Raw genomic sequence first — 16,886 nt, forward strand, 5'->3', positions numbered from 1 at the left:
ACTTGGGAGGCAGAGGCAGGCGGATCTCTGTGAGTTCGAGACCAGCCTGGACTACCAAGCGAGTTCCAGGACAGCCTCCAAAGCCACAGAAAAACCCTGTCTCGAAAAACCAAAAAAAAAAAAAAAAAAAAAAAAGGTGGGCTGGGGGGGGGGCTGGAGAGATGGCTCAGAGGTTAATACTGCTTAATCAAAGGTCCTGATTTCAGTTCCCTAAACCGACATAGTGGCTCACAGCCGTCTGAGATCTGGTGCCCTCTTCAGGCCTGCAGGATTACATTCAGGCAGAACACTATACACATTAAATAAATAAACCTTTAAGAACACTGTATGCATAATAAATAAATCTTAAAAGAAAGGAAAATAGGGCTGGAAAGGTGGCTCAGCGGTTAAGAGCACGGACTGTTCTTCCAGATGGTCCTGAGTTCAATTCCGGGCAACCACATGGTGGTTCGCAACTACCTTGAATGAGATCTGGTGCCCTCTGCTGGCATGCAGGCAGAAGTCTGTATACATAATAAATAAATTTTAAAAAAGAGAGAAATATATATTAAAGATGAGGGAGGGAATGGCAGGAAAAGATGGCAGGGAAACTGATTGATATGTAAAATAAATTTTAAAATAAGAAGAAAGGAAAGTAATAAAGATTTTTTATATCAAATTTTGTCTCTGAGATCTCCTTCCTTGGAAGTAGCCACCATGCTAGTGTCCTGTGTGTCCTTTCAGACTTGGTCTGTGTACAGAGAACATGCCCATTAATCGTATTTTATACTGGGCTTTGACTCCTCTGCAGGGGATCTCCAGAAACTCTATTTAAAGCCAACACTTACTGCACAGGTGACAGTTTAACTGAAGTCAGCTGAAAGTCATACAGTAATTAGACGTCAGGCTTAGTGGTTCTCCAACTCAAGAGCCCCTGAGGGCTCCTGAGGACTAAGTTGCTGAACTCCCACCTCCTGGTGAATCTCTGGTGAAGTAACAGGGCTAGGGCCTGAGCATTTGTTTTGCTAACAAGTTCCCAGGTGATGCTGAGGCTGCAGGCTCGGGGAACACCGGCTGAGTCACTGAGCCAGCTGCCCGGGAGACAAAGCAGGAGTGCCCCGGCGGCCTATTTGCCTCCAGCGGGGAGTTGCAGACAGGGAACGCCCTGGGGGGTAAGGACAGCAATGCAGTTCTTGGGGAGAACTTGCTCGAGAGTAGAAGTGAGGAGCAAACGCGGGTGGCCGCATTTAGGGCACGAGTCAGGGTTCCTTGCTCGGGCGATGCAGGCTCCGTATGCGGATAAACGTACAAGTGACCAGAAAAGGGGGTCACCCACCGTGAGTGTAGAAGAGAAAGGAAGTTGGAAGGGCCTGCGAGAAAGTCTGGGAAGGACCCCCTGTTGAACTAAAAGGGGGAAACTGAGGTGGGAGGCAGTTTAAAAGAGTGACTCAGGCTGAGGAAACGCATGGCTGACTCCGCAGTTCAAGTCCTTGCTTTGCAATCCTAAGAACGTGAATCACGAGCGCCCAGCATCCACATTACAGGGTGGTGGTGGTGGTGTGTGTGTAATAGCAGAAGTGGAGAGGCAGAAACAGGAGGGTCCCTGGCTTAGCCAGTGTAGCCAAAAGAAAGCGCTCCAGGTTCGGTGACAGACTCTGCCCCCCCCCCAAAAAAAAGAAACAATGGAGGAAGACGACATCCTGACTTCGACCCCTGGAACGAGCAGTCGCTGCCTGGAAACTGAGGAATCAGACCTCCGCTGAGGATGGAAAGGGAGGCTGTTAAAAGGTAGTTCCTGGCGCAACAGGAAAGATGGAAAGAGCAGGGGCTGAGCCTTGAAAAGACTAGAACCCAGAGTCCCTGAGACATGGCTTTGTCAGAGCACACGCAGGGCTGGAAGTACCACTCGAACTTTGTAGCCATGCCAAAAAGACTATTTGACTAGTTTTATTTTCTCCGGTTTTTGTTTGTTTGTTTTTGTTTTGTTTTCGAGACAGGGTTTCTCTGTGTGCCCCTGGCTGTCCTGGAACTCAGATATCTTCCTGACTTTGCCTCCCGATTAAACGCATGTGCCGCTACAACCCGGCTATTTTCTCCCTTTTATCGATGAGGAAACTGGGGCTCAAAAGGGCAAAGGGACTCGTACAAGGTCCTTCATTTCACAGAACGGGGACCTGCGTCCGTTGAGTGACCTCTCTCTCTCTCTCTCTCTCTCTCTCTCTCTCTCTCTCTCTCTCTCTCTCTCTCTCTCTCTCTCTCTCTCTCTCTCTCTCTCTCTCTCTCTCTCTCTCTCTCTCTCTCTCTCTCTCTCTCTCTCTCTCTCTCTCTCTCTCTCTCCCCCCCCCCCCCACTCCGAGGCACTTTGCAAAGCCTCAGGACCGCAGGGAATGGGCGTGGAGAGGAGGGACGGGCACCCTTCCACCCTAGCTCCGCCCCCAGCGGCACTGCAGGGGCACCGGGCTGGGCGGCTCACCCGCAGCAGAGCTGGGCTGCAGCGTCGGGCTCGCGGTGCCGCCGGTGCTCCGAGCGTGCTCGCAGAGACGACTGTGTTCGTCGAGCCATGGCAGCGGCAGCCCTCCCGCCTTGGTGCCCCCAGCTGAGGCTGCTGCTGCTGCTGGGGCTCTTGCTTCGGGCCGGTCCCGTGCAGCCCGACAGTAAGGTACGTGCGCGCGCTGGGGAACCTGGCGCAGCTCGGCGGTAGCCGGCGCGAGGGGGCGCTATGGCTGAGGGTGCACGCCAAGGAGGGTGCCTTCAGCTGGGAGATGGGGACGAGGGATTTAGTCTGCACTCTGCTGGAATCTAAAGCCTTGAGAAAGGAACATGTGCGGGAAGAAGCTCTGGCTATAATAGGGTGCTTGGGTCTGGAGCCGGAGGAAAAGGCGCAGTGAACCTTGTTATGCTCAGAGATCAGGCCTCAAACCCAGGATCAAGCAGGTGCTAAGGGTTGAGCTTTCATGGAAGGCTGATCACATTGGTGTAGACTGTTGTTATCCAAGAACTACCGGGCTTGCAGTGGACCTTAGACCAAGGCTCTCAGGAGAGACTGGGAAACCCAGAGTTCTTTCCTCAGTGACTCTGGACTGGCCACACTTACCTTGGCTTCTGAGACCTGAATTCACACAGTGTATTCACCTGCCTCTCTTAGCCACCTCCCTCCCTCCCTTTCTTTTGTTGAAACAGGGTCTCACTGTGTAATTCTGGCTTATCTACCAAGGGGTACAGGTGCACACTTTTACACTGGAGATGCAGGGGCGGGCAGATCTTCGTTAAGTTTGAAGCCACCCTGGTCTGCAAAGTATGAGCTCCAGGACAGCCAGGAATGTTACACAGAGAAACCCTATCTTGAAAAAAAAATTCTGACTTGCCAGGAGCTCAATATGTAGATCAGACTGGCTTCAAACTCTCAGAGATCCTACTGCATCTGCCTCCTGAGTGCTGGGATTAAAGACGTTCACCATCATTTCTTCACCTATTAAGCGTGTGTGTGTGTGTGTGTGTGTGTGTGTGTGTGTGTGTGTGGCAGGGGCGTTGTAGCCATTCCTTACTCTTGATGGTTTCTAGATTCAATGAGATTATGCAGAATGTTTAGGACCACACCTAGTAGTAGGTACCCAATAGATGACACTACGCTGCCTCAAGAATCCCAAAACCAGGCATTAGACCCAGAGCATGGAGGGAGCAAGCATGAGACAGACCAGGAGCCCCGTAAGGGTAATCTAGAAATGACCTGATGGAGATGGGCCTACAGCAGTAGTTTTCAACCTGTGGGTCTCGATTTTATTTATTTATTTATTTTTTGGTTTTTCGAGATAGGGTTTTTCTGTATTGCTTTGGAGCCTGTCCTGGAACTCGCTCTGTAGACTAGGCTGGCCTTGAACTCACAGAGATCCATCTGCCTCTGCCTCCCAAGTGCTGGGATTAAAGGCCACCAACGCCCGGCAGCCTGTGTGTCTGGAACACTGTGAAGTTGGATGACTGTTTCATATATTTACAATTCATAATAGCAGCAATGAAATGATTTTTTGGTTGGGGGGTCACTAGCCTAGAGGAAAACTGCTCACAGAGGATAAGGGCTGACTTCTCTTAATGTCACTCCATTTTTTTCTATTATAATCTGAGCCAGCCTGTAAGCAGGCAAAGGGTAAAAGTATAGTCAGAGTTTCTTTCCCGCCTAGTCCTGCAAGCATTTAGTTCCAAAAATACACTGACGCTATATTAAGTATATAACTGTTTGCCCGATTGCTCAGGCTTCTTATTGGCTAGCTCTCTCTTAATTATTAATCCATTTTTTTTAAAGATTTTATTATGTATACAATGTTCTGTCTAGATGTTTGCCTACATGCCAGAAGAGGGCACCAGATCTCAGTATAGATGGTCGTGAGCCACCATGTGGTTGCTGGGAATTGAACTCAGGTCCTCAGGAAGAGCAGTCAATGCTCTTAACCTCTGAACCATCTCTCCAGGCCCAATCCATTTTTTTTTATCTAAGTATTTCCATGTGGTCTTATCTTAACTGGAGAATGCCCAGGCCTCTTGCTCCCTCAACAGATACATGGCATCTCTCTCTCCCCAGAATTCTCCTCTGGTAATCCCCCTTATACTTCCTGCCTGGCTACTGGCCAATCAGTGTTTTATTCATCAACCAATAAGAGAAACATATATACAGAAGGACACCCCCCCATCATAAAAGCTATTCTTTTCCTGTGCAAACCTGGAACTATGACTGCTTGCCTCTGGGCTTCAGTCCCCTCTGGCTTAGTGAACATAATCCCAGATCAACACTCTCTCACCCCCTGACTGTCCTCTGTGGCTGGGAAGGACTTTTGGACTTGAGCATCTCTGGGCTTTTCAAAGGGCTATAAGAAGGAGGGCTTATATCCAAAACAAAGCCAAGACAAAGAAAACCCAACACCCTGTTTATTTAGTGAGTCAGCCAAACACTAGGTTGGGAAGGGGGTATATTTACTTGGTCCAGAGCAAGCTGGAGCTGATGGAGTAGGGAGGATAACGCAGCTGGAGACCCAGCACAACCCTCCCCTAGAAGCTTCCCATCCCTGCTCCACCTCAGCCAGCTGGGAAGCATAAAAATCAGGTGACTTTACTCTGCATTCCTACTCAGCCAGACTCCTGCTGGCTCTGCAGAGCTGTTTTCATTCACCCTGTCTCTCCATAGTAATAACCCAATTTCTTCCCCTCCAAGCCTGTCCTGTTTTTGCTATGGTAAGATGGGATGCTTAGAGGACCACCTTGGAACTTGAAGTGAATCGAGGATTCTAGAGCTTTGCGTTTGCCCCTCTCCAGGCTTGCTCTTTCTGGCAGGCTCCTGCCCATTATACTCACCCTGGTACTCTGTTGGTCTGCTTGTGTTTTAAGTGGATGTTTATAATGAGGCTTTCCTAAACAGGATTTGGAGTTTTCCGTCTAAGGAAGTGCTTTGTCTGGACTGGAGGGGAAACTGCTATTTCTGCATGACTGCCCTGCATGATTGAGGTTGGGGTGGATAGGCAGGTAGCACCCCATGACACCCAGGCATGGCAGCAGACACTCCTGAGAAGTGACAATTTACCTGCTGTCTCTCCATCTGAGAAAGAGCTGCTGGGACCTCACAGGGGTGGAAAGGGGCTTGAGCAAAGAGAGAAGATGATGCCTGTGGGAGCCAGACCAAGGGACCAGACCACAGTTAGCCCAGCAGGCTGTGGTTTCCTGGGCCAGGTCAGATGTTCCAGGCAGGCCAGTCCCAGGGGCTTAGGTGTTGTTTCACATCAACTCCCGGAGTTTCAGCATGTGGGAGTAATTGGAAGCAGACCCCTGAGCTGAAACGGCAGAATGACAGGGTAATGGAGTCCTCTTTCTGGTACAGTGTCAGACCAAGCCACACCTCACCATCTCTCTGTAAGAAATGGACCTGCCTAAACACTCATTTGAGGGCATAGAATACCAGGACCAAGGTCCGTGCCCAACATTTTACACTCGACATCACGTACAACTGTCCTTTAGTGGTCCCTCCCCAGAGAACAGATTTGAATACCCTAAAGAATCATACTAGGGCTGGTTGGTGTTGGAGCACACCATTAATCACAATGCTTGGGAGGCAGATATCTATGAGTTCGAGACCAGCCTGGTCTATAGAGAGAGTTTCAGGACAGCCAAGGCTTCACAGAGGAACCCTGTCTCTCAAAGAAACCTCTGTGACACTGAGGTATCTGCACTTGCAAGTATAACCCCAGGTACTTCTGAGGCATGGTCCCCTTCCCAACCCAGAACTTATGGAGCAGTGTGGAACTAAGATCTGTGGAGCCAGAGAGTAACAGATCATCGAAGAAAGTGACTTTGGAAGGTTAATCCAGCAGAGAGGAATGCATACTGACATTGAGCTATGGTCATGGAGTTGGTAGCAAGATACAAAGGTGGGAAATATTTAGGGTAACACCTCAGGAAACCATCACTAATAAGTTGTCCAGGGTACAAAGGAGGTACAGAGACCTTGCCTGGGCAGGAGGGAAGGCAGACTTAGGGTAGAGAAGATGCTGCCTAGAGCTCACCTGCATTGAATTTGGGGTCTCCAGAAAGAGGTGTCCCGATGACAGTGGAGTTCAGTTGAGGGCTTCGCAGGGAAACTGCCTCAGGTGAGGTGGGATAGCCATGAAGAAAGCAGCACCACCCTCAAGACCACCTCATATGAGCCTGCCCAGCCTCTGCAAGAACTCTTACTCCAGCTCTATCTCCAAGCTTTATCTCCAAAAACAATGCAAGCTACCTACCCATCTCACTGCGAGCTTTCCTTGCAAATACCCAGAGGACTTCTAAGCACTAACCTCCACTACTGACACATTTGCAAGCTTTGGCAGGGACGTGTGCTGTGCAGGGAAAGGTGGGGGCTGAGGCAGGAGCTTTACTATTTGACAGCAGCTTTCAGCCTTCATGCCGAGGAACAGACCCAGGAAGTAGCCCCAGATCCATGGCCTCCTTCTGTGCACCCCTGTCAGTCCCAGCTCAGTTGCTAGGGCAGAAGTCTTGTTGTGGTGCCCGTAGGTGTTCAGAGGAAGGGCACCATGTGAACAAAACCATGGAGTCAGGCTGTGTGGACAAGCCTCTAGCCTTCCCTAATGTACCATGGGCAAAGAGAGATGGAAAACATGGAGGTGATGTGAGGGAGGACTTCCATAAGCAGCATATATAGCAAGATTGCTTAGCTGGGCGTTGGTGGCGCACGCCTTTAATCCCAGCACTCGGGAGGCAGAGGCAGGTGGATCTCTGTGAGTTCAAGGCCAGCCTGGTCTACCAAGCAAGTTCCAGGACAGCCTCCAAGACAATACAGAGAAACCCTGTCTCGAAAAACCAAAAAAAAAAAAAAAAAAGATTGCTTAAATTAGCAATCTGGCCCAGAGCTGTGGCAGGTGCTCTCCGTATGCTGACTGCAGTTTCATGACAAGCACAAGGAGGGGTTGATAGCCACCCCATTTTACAGAAGAGGAAGCTGAAGTTCCAAGGGGACAAGGCCATGAAGGTATAAGTGCCAAGACTATAGCTTGTCACCATGGTGCTTGGCTATCTCTAGCTCTACCCCACTGGAAGCAGGACCCTGCTGCATTCCCAGTAACTGGATCTGGGATCAGGGGCCTTCTTCCAACTCCTGCTAGTGTGAGAGCCTTGACCACCGGTGTCAGGATATAGCATGTCATCTGAGGACGAAGAAATGTAGCAGTATAATGTGGAGGTTGCTGCTGGGTGGATGGGCTACCCCACTGTGGTTTGGCCACACAGAACACACACACACACACACACACACACACACACACACACACACGCACGCATGCACGCGCGCACGCACACACCCCTACCTGCTGAGCTTTTGACTCTGACTGGGAAGTAATACAGTGTCATGGAGTTTTGGCAGAGCTGAGAGAGGACTTGAGTTCCTCTCTGGCGAGGCTGACTGTTGGAAAGCAGGGGAGCATTGGCCTGCAGCACACACAGTGCACTCTACCCACAGAGGACCAGGACAGACAGCAGGACCACAGCCTCCTTTCTAGCTTTCCTCTCTGTCCACTGTTCCCTGGCTCCTGCACAGCTTCAGAAAAAAAAAAAAAAATAGGAAATCTACACTGCCCGGGCTCATCCTCTCCAACCTGGCATTTTATGGTTTAGGGGCTGTTTCCTCATCTGTAGGATGTTGCCCCCAATAGAAAAAAGTCGACCAGTGCAGCCACATAGAAAAAGCCCAGCATATCCCCGCCCCATCTCACCTCTGTGTCCTTGGTGGGACTAGCAGCAGGATCTATGTCCATGGGTGTCAGCCCAAGGCTAATCCAGTTGGCTATGCACTCTAGTCTCCCTGCTATCAAACAGCACATTGAGCTAGGGTGAGGGCACACACCTTTAATCCCAGCGCTCGGAGGCAGAGGCAGGTGGATCTCTGAGTTTGAGGCCAGCCTGGTCTACGAAGTGAGTTCCAGGACAGCCAAGGCTGCACAGGGAAACCCTGTCTTAAAGAAACAAACAAAAATTGTACACTGGAGGGGGTGAGGTCTGGGCTGTGTGGACTTCCTGTGTTTCTTCTGAAGCTGTGGAGGGTGCAGGTTACAGTGAAAACTGAAAGAAGTTGGGAGGAAAAGGAAGGCAGAAGAATGGGCTGAGGATGACACCCACTCGTCAGGGCCACACCCTCAGTGACATATTTCCCTGAAGGAAGCCCCCTCTGGGGCTACACCACCTCCAAAATGCCATCCAGTTATGAATCCATCAGTGAATTCAGCCACAGATGAACTCAAAGTCTTTTTTTTTTTCTTAAGTTTTTTTGAGACAGGGTTTCTCTGTATTATTTTGGAGGCTGCCCTGGAACTCTCTCTATAGACCAGGCTGGCCTCAAACTCACATCTGCCTGCCTCTGCCTCCTGAGTGCTGGGATTAAAGGAGTGTGCCTGGCGAACTCAAAGTCTTTATGTTTCTGTCTTTGTGGCCCAGCAGCAGGCAACTTAGCTCAGGAATCCTGGGGAACATTTTAGATTCAACCAGAAAACCAAGATCCTCAGCCAACTCCAGGACCCTCCAAGACTGGGCTCGCCTCCTGCCACCTGTACCCCAGAAAGCACCAGTCAGAGTAACCTTCCCACCGCCCCCCTATAAAACAAGATTCACCCTTGTTTTGCCTGTCTAATTTGCTTCCCCTCAATGCCCTCTCCACAAAAGTACCTTCTCCTGGCCACCTTTAGCGGTGTTTGTGCTGGTGGGGGGGGGAGACGGGGACGACACGCCTTAGTACTCAGGAGGCAAAGGCAGGTTGGTCTCTGAGTTCCAGGCCAGCCTATCCTACAGAGTGAGTTCCAGATAACCAGTGCTACACAGAGAAACCCTGTCTCAAAAAACTAAAATAACAGAAAAAAATGAAGAATATTCCCTGATCTATTTTTCCTGCACCTCTAGCTGTCAGCCACTCAGCCCCTGCCAGAAGCCAGGGGCTCAAACAGATATCTGAGGGTCTAGAGAGGAAATGGAAATCTAAGTCCCTTTCCTTAGGGTCTTGGGGCTCGGCAGAGGCCCAGGGTGCCATGAGCTCACCTGAGTCCTTATGCTTTCTTACACAGTGGTAGCTGAGCAGCTACAGGCCTAGGGTGAGTTTCTGTGGGCTGGGCCGGGACTCGCTGTACACTAAGCGTCTGGAGCCCAGCGTGCAAGCCAGGTGTATGTATGTACCTGCCTCGCATCTCACTGGGTTGATATCTGAGGACACAGAGCTGGTGATGTCCCAGAAACAAGTGGCCACATCTGGTCATGGGGGGTGTAGCATCCAAGAGTGAGGTTGAAGGAGGAGGAGGAGGAGGAGAAGGGAACCACGGGCTTGAGGTCATATACATGCATTTCTAATATTGCTTAAGGTATTTTACCTATATAGTTCATTTAGCAATGTAATGTAAATTTCTAGTTCTTGAAAGTTATTACCAACTATATAGGATGATAAAGAAATGTAGTTTAGTAATTAGTCAACTATTACTATTAAACTTGTAATCACATTAGGTATGTCTACAAGGTCAAACAGATATATTTTAGAAAAACAGGTATCTTCAAACACTTCAGAGATCTACAGAATATGACATTTAACATGTTTTAGTAACATAGGTTCTTTTTTTCATGACAATGAGACATGTCTACTCCCAGTACCATAAATCTACTTAAGAGAAAATGATGGGCATCAAAGAAACTCCACATGGAGTTTACTTTCTTTGTGACAAAGGTCAGCCACTGGGCAAGAAAGTTCCCTTGTCTCAACTGCTGACACTAGGCTATCCAAATTGAACAAACAGGACACAAAACAGAGTGACTACATACCTTACCAAGACAAGTAGGGACAGTCCTTTAGAAAACTCCTGCTTCACAGGAACGTCTGTCAGAGATGCTAGGTCTATAGGCCAAAGATGGATGCCCAGCACTGCAGAGGAACCTTGGGTGACTGTCCAGGCAGCCAGCTGTGTCTGTCATTTCCCACATTTTTTGAAAGTTGTTTGCTTGCACTTGCTGCTTACTCAGTTAATATTATTTCCTTCATGGGTTTCTGAGGGAGTTAAAGACTAGATAGTTATAGTTTTCCTTGTTTACCAGACTCAGAAAAGAAATTCACTAAAGATGTGTTAAGTATAAAAGGTTTGAAAGAAAGCCGGGCGTTGGTGGCACACGCCTTTAATCCCAGCACTCGGGAGGCAGAGGCAGGCAGATCTCTGTGAGTTCGAGGCCAGCCTGGTCTACAGAGTGAGTTCCAGGACAGCCTCCAAAGCCACAGAGAAACCTTGTCTCGAAAAACCAAAAAAAAAAAAAAAAAGGTTTGAAAGACATTAAAAGATAATTTGCGAGTGCAAATTAGAATAGAAAGTAAATTAGAAGCAAGACCTTGGACTCATCAAGATAGGATAAATAATATCTCTGAATTTGTCAAATGTAAATCAACTAAACATTGTTAATGTACTTATTGCCTGTTATATTGTCTATAGTTTTTCTTATGTTAGCTATAACCTTGAAATGTAAATGGAGTACTTAATTGGTCTAAATTTATAAAAACCTGGAGTCAGATATAGAGGAAAATGCTGAGAGATCAGAGAGAAGAAGGAGCAAGCCAAAGCCTTTACCTCATCAGCTTCCCAACAGAAAGGAGAGCAAGTTCCTGTTTCTTCCCATTTATATCCTCTCTCTGCCCAGCCATCTCACTTCCTGTCTCTGTGCAGACTTCTAGACATCTATGGCTAGTTAGTGACAAGCTCCATACCCTGATCTTCAGACAAGCTTTATTTGTACAAGCGAGATATCACCACATGAGACAATTGGCAGTTAAGTATTGTGGGAGAAGGGTGTGATTTTAAACGCAGTGGGACACACACACAACTCCCCCATCACAACATCAAAATAGGAGGGGACATGGGGCAATGAAGGGTTTCAGCAGGAGAGACAGGGATGATAAAGGGTAATGGGGAAGAAAATGACCCAAATGTGTCATATACATGAGTGAGTGAAACTGTCAAAGAATAAATAAAAAGAGAAGCAGAGCAATGATGGAGCTTGGAGCCACTCTTCTACCTCAAACTGCGGTCTTTGAGCTTGTGACTTGACCTCTTTGAGCCTGCATCCTTAGATGAGGCTTAATAATGACTCTTAGTAATGGCTAACACACAAGGCACAGTTTTTCAGGTTTTATTTTTCCTTTATTCCGTTGAATCTTCACTAGCCCCTGAGTCAGAAGCCCACTTTTCCAGAAGCAGGAAGATTTCAGGAACAGAAAGTATGCTGCCTTCTCACCCAGGATCCAGACCTTGTGTTCTTTTTTTCCTTCTTTTTCTTTTTTGACAGGGTTTCTCTGGGTAGTCCTGACTGTTCTGGAACTCACTTTGTAGACCAGACTGGCCTCTGCCTCCTGTGTGCTGGTATTAAAAGCATGAGCCACCATGCCCCACTGACAATTCTCTTTTTTTGAACTTTTCCACACCTGGGCATTAGCGTTTGAATTATAATTACAACACTGTTGCTGAGTCCCTGTTCCTTCTCTGCTACGTCTAAGTGCCACCCAAAGACCAGCAGGCTGGATTCTGCTACTACCACCACCACCACCACCACCACCCCTCACCCCCCCCACTCCCCACCACCACCCCACTCCCCTCACCCTGCCCCCAGCCCTGTCCACACAGTTCTGGCCAAATGGAACCCCTATTGCCCACCCTTTGCAGGTGTTCAGCAACCTGGACCAGGTACGGATGACCTCGGAAGGCTCTGACTGCCGCTGCAAATGCATCATGAGACCGCTGAGCAAGGATGCATGCAGCCGGGTACGAAGTGGGCGTGGGCAGGTAGAGGACTTCTACACTGTGGAGACGCTAAGTTCAGGGACTGACTGCCGCTGCTCCTGCACCGCTCCGCCTTCCTCGCTCAACCCCTGTGAGAATGAGTGGAAGATGGAAAAACTCAAGAAGCAGGCACCTGAGCTCTTCAAGGTAGGCTGACTCAGTAAGGGGATTGGCCTGGCTCTCCCATGTTGTCAGTAATAGAGGTCAGAAAACTAAGGCTTCCTCAGTGAAGCCAGCTGAAGTCAGTGGGGCCCCTTGAATTACTCACTGCCCTAGGTGTCACCTAAAAACAATTTGCGTCTCTTGGCTGTGTTACAAATGCTGGGGCACTTTATTGTTATTTTGTTTGTTCCATGTTGCTTTTTGAGACAAGGTGATACTCTGTTACCCACACTGGCCTAGAATTCGCTATATGTACCAGGATAGCCAGCCTGGAATTTGAAGCAGTTCACCTCCTATGCTGCCCAGTTTCTGGGATTATAGGCTTATTTTTGTTTATTTTAATTGATAGAGGTTCATATTTCAGGCTTGCCTCATACTTCCTATGTAGCCCAAGATGACCTTGAGTTTCTGGTCCTTCTACCTCTACTTACTAAGTCCTGACATTACATATGGGCAGTGCCATGCCGGCTCTCAGTGGATCAGGTGGGGCTGGGATTTGAATCCAGGTCTAGCTGTGTCTAAATCATACATTTAAACGTTGCATCTCCTCCTCTGCCTTTCTCTAAAGGATCTTATAAAGGGCAAGTTTGTTTCCTGTCTTATAAAATTGTTTTTTGTCTTATAATGTATATGAGTGTTTTGCCTACATGTATATAAGTATATCACATGCATGTCTGCTGCCCATGGAGGCCAGAAGAAAGCATCAGATACCCTGAAACTGGAGTTACAGGTGTTGGGAGCTGAACCCAGGTCCTCTGCAAGAGTAGCAAATGATCTTAACTGCTGAGCCATCTCTACCCACTTCTTGGTATCTTTGAAAGTCTTTTCTCTTACAGTATCTTAGAAACTTGCATCTCATTGGCCTGTTTGGTGTCAGAAACCATGAATGGTCTGAGGTGGTACCCTACTTGTTATATAAGTTTACAAGGTAACATAGCCCTGGATGCTAGTGGAAATCACAGACAGCATCCTGGGTCACAGACAAAGGACTTCTTGGTTCCCAGCTAACCTCCATTCTCCTTCACTGGTTTGATGTGTTCCAGCATATGCTTTAGTATGGTATGGGATAGAGGAGCGCTAACTTCAGAGAACTAGAAGCCTGTGTCATTCCCTGCAAGGAAATGCTATCTTACAACCCAAAGCTACTCTAACTAATGACTCTGAAGCAAAATACACAGAGAAGCAAATGACCCATGAAGTGCTGTCTTCCAGGATTTGACTAAAATTGTTTTTTTTTTTAGCTTTAAGTTTATTTTTGTATTATATAAATTGATGCCAAAATTACCAAACTTGGAGGGAGTAGCACATTTTAAGCAAAGTGCCCTTCTAACAATTTGGCAATGCCTGGACCACACTGACTCCCTGGGGCTTCCCTGGTGCCCTGTGGACTCCAGTAGCTAACCCAAAGGCCTGTCTGCAGTTATAGGGACAAACTCAGTTTCTCCTCAACTCAGTGGTCCAGTTAACTAGAGGTCCTGTTGTTTTTGTTTTCACTTGTAGATCCAAGATCTCATGCTGTAACCCAGGCTGACTTCATGCTTGTAGCCACAGCCCTCCTTCCTCAGCCTCCCAAGAGCAAGCGGCTCTGTGTGAGCATCCCAGGGAAGGAATTAGGAGGATCCCTGGGTACAGAACTTGCGTTGTAGCCCACCTTCCCATCCCAGCCCCTTCACTCATGCTAATAACTCCAGCTGAGCTCTGGCTTCGGCTACGTGCCTGCATAGGAGAAGGGATGCCGTCCTGCCCTATTTCTTGGGTAGACTGGCAAAGAAAAATGTCCCTTAGCCAGGCGTTGGTGGCGCATGCCTTTAATCCCAGCACTCGGGAGGCAGAGGCAGGTGGATCTCTGTGAGTTCGAGGCCAGCCTGGTCTACAAAGTGAGTTCCAGGACAGCCTCCAAAGCTACAGAGAAACCCTGTCTCGAAAAACCAAAAAAAAAAAAATGTCCCTTAAACACTTCTGTCTTTCGTTTTGGACACGGCCAGGTATACCCCATCCTTGAGGAGTTGCCAGGCTTCTGAGGACACAGCTGTGACCCTAACAGTGGCAATGTACTCTGTACTGGGCCAGGAATTATGCCAGGGATCATGGGGAGTCCCAAAGCTGGGGAGGAAGAAATGAAGGAATGTGTAACACGAAAAGTGAATGACCCAGAAACCGATACTGGGCTTCAGAGTTCACGCTGAATATCAGAAAAGGAAAGCAGCTGGCCACTAGCTCTTACCACTACCTCAGGCTGAATGGGCTGATCCTGCTGCCTCTCCTCAGCATGGCTGAAGAATGAATGCCTCTCTGAGACCTTGCTTCTGTTTTATATACTTCCTTAATGTTGAGATTAAAGGTGTGAGCTATAATTCTCTTTTAGACTGATTCACTCTTGCATAGATCTGGGTAGCCTTGGACTCATGAAGATCCATCTATGTCTTAATCCTGAGTCCTAGGATTAAAGGTGTGTACCACCACCTCCTAGCTTCTGGCTGCTAGAATTAGAGGTGTGTGCCTGGCTTCTATGACTTGTGGCTGACTTTGCTTTCTGAATCTTCAGGCAAGCTTTAATAAATCATAAATAATATATCACCACAAAGCTCCCTTTTTTTGTCTAATACAAAAAGAAAAAGGCCACAGCTAACATAAGAAAAACTATATACAGTAAGTACAAGTATATACAATATATACAGGCAACAAGTTCATCAACAATGTCTAGTCCATTTGCATTTGACAAATTCAGAGAAAATACTTCATTATCTATCCTATCTTGATGAGTCCAAAGTCTTGTACCTGATTGTTTCTATTCTAATTTGCATTATCAAATTATTTTTCAATGTCTCTCAACCTTTTACACTTTACATATCTTTTGTGAATTTATTTTCTGAGTCTGGTAAAAAGGTAAACTATAACTATCTAGTCTTCAGCTGCCTCAGAGAACCAAGAAGGAAAGAATATTAACTGAGTAAACAGGAAGTGCAAGCAAATGACTTCCAAAACATGTGAGAAATGACAGACACAGCTGGCTGTCTGGACAGTCACCCAAGGTTGCTCTGCAACATTGGGGCATCCATCTTCGGCCTATAGGCCTAGCATCTCTGACAGATTTTTCTGTGAAGCAGGAGTTTCTGAAGGACTGTCCCTCCTTGTCTTGGCAAGGCTTGCAGTCACTCTGTTTTGTGTCAGCTGTTGAGGCAAGGGCACTTTCTTGCCCAGTGGCTTACCTTTGCTACAAAGAATGTAATCTCCATGTGGAGTTTCTTTGATGTCCATCATCTTAAATAGATTGGTGCTGCCAGGAGCAGGCATGTCTCATTGTCATTAAAAAAAAATCTATGTTGAGCCAGGTGTTGGTGGCGCACGCCTTTAATCCCAGCACTCCGGAGGCAGAGGCAGGTGGATCTCTGTGAGTTCGAGGCCAGCCTGGTCTACAAGAACTAGATCCAGGACAACCTCCAAAGCCACAGAGAAACCCTGTCTTGAAGAAAAAAACAAAACAGAACAAAACAAAAGTATATTCAATAATCTACCTTTTTATCTCAACATATCTATCTTTTTTTGAAACAAAAACCTTGAATCTAATCCCCTTTGTTCAACTTTCTTCCTGACGGTAACCAACAACATTTTGTAACCAATCTCCCTAAACAATGACTGATATCCATTAACCCATTAAACAACAAAAACCACCCACCCCACCTCTTGGGAATGTGGGTATTGTAGTTAGGGTTTTGTTTTTTGGTTGTTGTTGGTTTTTGGTTTTGGTTTTTCAAGACAGGGTTTCTCTGTAATTTTGGAGGCTGTCCTGGAACTCCCTCTGTAGACCAGGCTGGCCAATCTACTCACAGATATCTACCTGCCTCTGCCTCCCTAGTGCTGGGATTAAAGGAGTGTGCTGCCGCCGCCACCACCCATCTGGGTGTTGTGTTCTTAAAGTTACTTCTTGCTGTCTGGGGACAACAGCATCTTTATGGGAACCTTAAAAGAAAGTTGTGGGGTTAACTGGCCTCTGCATACAAGTTGGAGGGCTTGTCTCAAATCGTGGTTAGAGTCGTCTGTAAGACTGGATCATCTTAGTCAGACTCCACAAAATTGTTCTGAGCAGTTTGTAGTCCAAACTTGATCTTTAATTGGTATTGCTCAGTTTAATGGTATTATCATAGTCCTGATGAAATTGTTATGGGGTTCCTTCCTCCTCCTCTTCCTCCTCCTCCTCCTCCTCCTCCTCCTCCTCCCCCTCTTTCTTCTTTTTCAAGAGAGGATTTCTCTATGTCAACAGTCCTGGCTGTCCTAAAACTCACTTTGTAGATCAAGGTGGCCTCAAATTCACTGAGATCTACATGCATCTGCCTCCCAAGTGGTAATGTTAAAGGTGAGTGAGACCTCCACCCAGCTTGAATTCAATCTTCTTTTTGGAGACTTCAGAGATCTCATTAGGTC

At 47.5% G+C, this 16,886-nt stretch overlaps 1 protein-coding gene across 2 annotated transcripts in view; it reads left to right on the forward strand.

Moving 5' to 3' along the window:
- Nucleotides 1-2,436: 2,436 nt before the first annotated feature.
- Olfml2a (olfactomedin like 2A) overlaps nucleotides 2,437-16,886 on the forward strand; it is a 35,808-nt gene continuing 21,358 nt past the window's right edge. Inside the window, exons 1-2 of one of the 2 annotated variants that reach the window (XM_040735582.1) lie at nucleotides 2,437-2,638; nucleotides 12,186-12,449. In XM_040735582.1, the coding sequence (XP_040591516.1) occupies nucleotides 2,540-2,638; nucleotides 12,186-12,449 (363 nt within the window). In that variant the 5' untranslated portion in view covers nucleotides 2,437-2,539. The remainder of the gene's footprint in view (nucleotides 2,639-12,185; nucleotides 12,450-16,886) is intronic. The other variant, XM_040735583.1, reaches the window with a different exon arrangement.

Source organism: Mesocricetus auratus, unplaced genomic scaffold (genome assembly GCF_017639785.1).
Source record: "Mesocricetus auratus isolate SY011 unplaced genomic scaffold, BCM_Maur_2.0 Super-Scaffold_100047, whole genome shotgun sequence".
Classification (NCBI taxonomy): Eukaryota; Metazoa; Chordata; class Mammalia; order Rodentia; family Cricetidae; genus Mesocricetus; species Mesocricetus auratus.